General features: G+C 41.2%; 1 protein-coding gene across 1 annotated transcript in view; it reads left to right on the forward strand.

Moving 5' to 3' along the window:
• The first annotated feature begins 109 nt into the window (after positions 1-109).
• LOC21410924 (vinorine synthase) overlaps positions 110-2,969 on the forward strand; it is a 13,053-nt gene continuing 10,193 nt past the window's right edge. Inside the window, exon 1 of the mRNA XM_010090097.2 lies at positions 110-163. Coding sequence (XP_010088399.1) covers positions 146-163 — 18 coding nt within the window. The 5' untranslated portion in view covers positions 110-145. The remainder of the gene's footprint in view (positions 164-2,969) is intronic.

The raw sequence follows: 2,969 nt of genomic DNA on the forward strand, positions 1-2,969 counted from the left end.
TGGCAGCCATCTAATGCATGTGTGCTATATCTCTATGTATAAATATATATGGCCTACTTCCATTGGATACAGCACGGTAAACAAAAAAGAAAAAAGAAAAAAAAAAGAAAGTGAAGAGTAGTGTGAGAAAGTGTGGTGTTTGAATATGGCAGAAGAGTTGAAGGTTGAGATCATTGAAAGAGACATCATAAAACCATCTTCTCCAACTCCATCTCACCTTAAAATCATCAACCTATCTTGTCTCGATCGGATTATACCTGGAGTTTACACCTCTTTGGTTCTTTTCTACCCCAACAACAACAGCATTCTCACGTCCGACCAAATATATAACCACCTGAAGAAATCTCTGTCTGAAGCCTTAACTCTTTTCTATCCTCTTGCCGGGAAAATCAAGGACAACACCGTCATCGAATGCCACGACGACGGAGCTACGTTTGTGGAAGCGAAATTCAATGGACTCCTCTCGACCTTTCTAGATCAAGAACAAAAAGACGAGGCACTCATAGGGCGGTTCCTTCCAGCCGCGATGGAATCCCCGGAAGCAGACACATGGCCCTTATTGCTTGTTCAAGCCACCCTCTTTGACTGCGGCGGAGTGGCAATAGGCGTCTGTATGTCGCACAAGGTTGGCGATGCAACCACGTTGAGCATATTCTTGAAGACCTGGGCTGGTACTGGGATTCCAGATTTTGAAGCGGCTTCTTACTACCGTTCTGGCGATACCTTCTCGTACTCGCCTCCTGGCTCGTCGGTGTTCAAAAGGGGGGAGGACGGCGTGGTGAAGAGATGCTTGTTTGATAAATCAACGATTGCGGCTCTTAAGGCCAAATTTGCAAGTGACAGCGTCAAGCAACCGACTAGGGCTGAAGTAGTCACCGCCCTCATTTTGAGATGCCTAGTGGAAGCTAATTCACGATCAACCTCGGCAACTCCGGTGAAGCCACGGTACTCTCTCATGACGCAAGCCGTGAACCTGCGGAAAAGACTTGAACCACCGTTACCAGATAACACTGTTGGAAACTTCGTGGGGTTATCTGCATTGCAGGTAGAGAATGACATTTATAACGAGACTAGTATTGAGACATTGGAGTGTCAACTGCAGGATATGGTGACTAAACTAAGGCAAGGACTCAAAGACTTCACCGAAAAAAAAGCGAAGAGGTTCCGAGGGGACGAGGCCGACGGACTCCAAGCTGTTGTTGAGTCGTATGGAGAAGTGGTATTATTTACAAGAGATGGTGCGGAGTGGATTGCGTTTAGCAGTTGGTGCAACTTTGGATTCTACGAGGTTGACTTGGGTTTGGGAAAACCAAGTTGTGTGACGATCCCGAGTTGCACCTACGAGAACTTGATTTATATGATGGACACTAGAGATGGTGATGGAGTGGAGATAGTCTTGACTTTGAGTAAAGAAAATGTTGCCTTATTTGATAATCGATTACAAGAGATTCTCTCATTGGCTTCTTTAAATTAATTTCTAACTCTTTGGAAATCATCCATGGGGAACACAAGTACTCTAAAGGTTGTATTCTGTTTTTTTTCTTTTTTAATCATTGTTATTTGCTGAGTCATTTTGATCCGGCTGTCATGTTGGTCTCATTTTGGTCATTTATGTTATCTTGTTACTTGCAATTGTTATTTCATTTATAGGATGCTTCAAAAAAATATAAAAGTGCTCTCCTTTCTTCTTCGCATCATAATTAATGTTGTTTCAACTAAAATGGCTTATTATTACATAAAAATTTAAATTATGTGGGACAAAAAATATTTAGGCAATAACAAAAAGTGCAAAAATGCGTTTGTATAGTCGGTCTCAGACCCGGGTAAAGGAGAAGGGTTGCGGTAGGTTGACAGCTAGCGTAGAAATAAGTCACTCTTATGAATTTCACTCACATAGAATCTATTGGGGAGTTCTATATGTGCTACACGCTATGTCGGGCCCCAGGTATAGTGTTAAATAGGCAAGGGGGGTCTTCGCACATTCATGGACGTGTGCGGGGAGAAAAGTGAGCCTATGCGCAATGTCGGGCCCCGTATATGGTGAAAAATATGCAAGGGGGTCCTTGCACATTCATGGACGTGTGCAAGGCGCAGAGCTAGCCCATGATAGGAAAATTTGTTTAGGTAGTTGGAATGTAAGTTCTTTAACTGATATATCTATGGAGTTAGTAGATGTTATGGTAAGAAGAAGAATTAATATTTTATGCTTACAGGAAACGAAGTGGACAGGATAGAAAGCAAAGGAGATTGGAAATTTAGGACACAAGTTATGGTATACAAGTTGGGAAAGAAATCCCAATGGAATTGGTATTCTAGTGGACAAAACTGTGAAGGATGACGTAGTTGAGATTAAGCGAATAGGGGATAGAATTATTATGCTCAAATTGGTATTAGAAAATAAGTTCATCTATGTAATTAGTGCTTACACTCAACAAATAAGATTGGATGCGGAAACTAAAGTCAAGTTCTGGGAAGACATGGATGACTTAGTGTGTCGTATGGGCAATGAGGATAGCATTTTCATTGGAGGAGATTTCAATGGGCATGTTGGTAAGGATAGCGAAAACTTCAAAAGGATCCGCGGTGGTTTTGGTTTTGGAGCTCGAAATGAAGAAGGAAAATCTATTTTAGAATTTGCGTTGGGACATGATTTTATCATAACAAACACATTTTTCAAGAAAAGAGATTCTCTATCACTTTTAAGAATGGGAGGAACTTGAGCCAGATAGATTATTTTCTCATAAGGTATAGAGAACGTTCTCTATGTAAGGATTGTAAAGTAATTCCTGGAGAAGTACTAGCCACCCAACATAGGTTAGTGATCTTAGATGTGAGCATTAAGCTTTGCTATAGAAGAATTAAGATAAACCACCTCCCACAAACTCGTTGGTGGCATTTGAAGGGAATAAAGTAATTGGCCTTTAAAGAGAAGTTGTTAGATGAGGCTACTTGGTCATATATAGGTGATG

Source organism: Morus notabilis, unplaced genomic scaffold (assembly GCF_000414095.1).
Source record: "Morus notabilis unplaced genomic scaffold, ASM41409v2 Scaffold1249, whole genome shotgun sequence".
NCBI classification, from domain to species: Eukaryota; Viridiplantae; Streptophyta; class Magnoliopsida; order Rosales; family Moraceae; genus Morus; species Morus notabilis.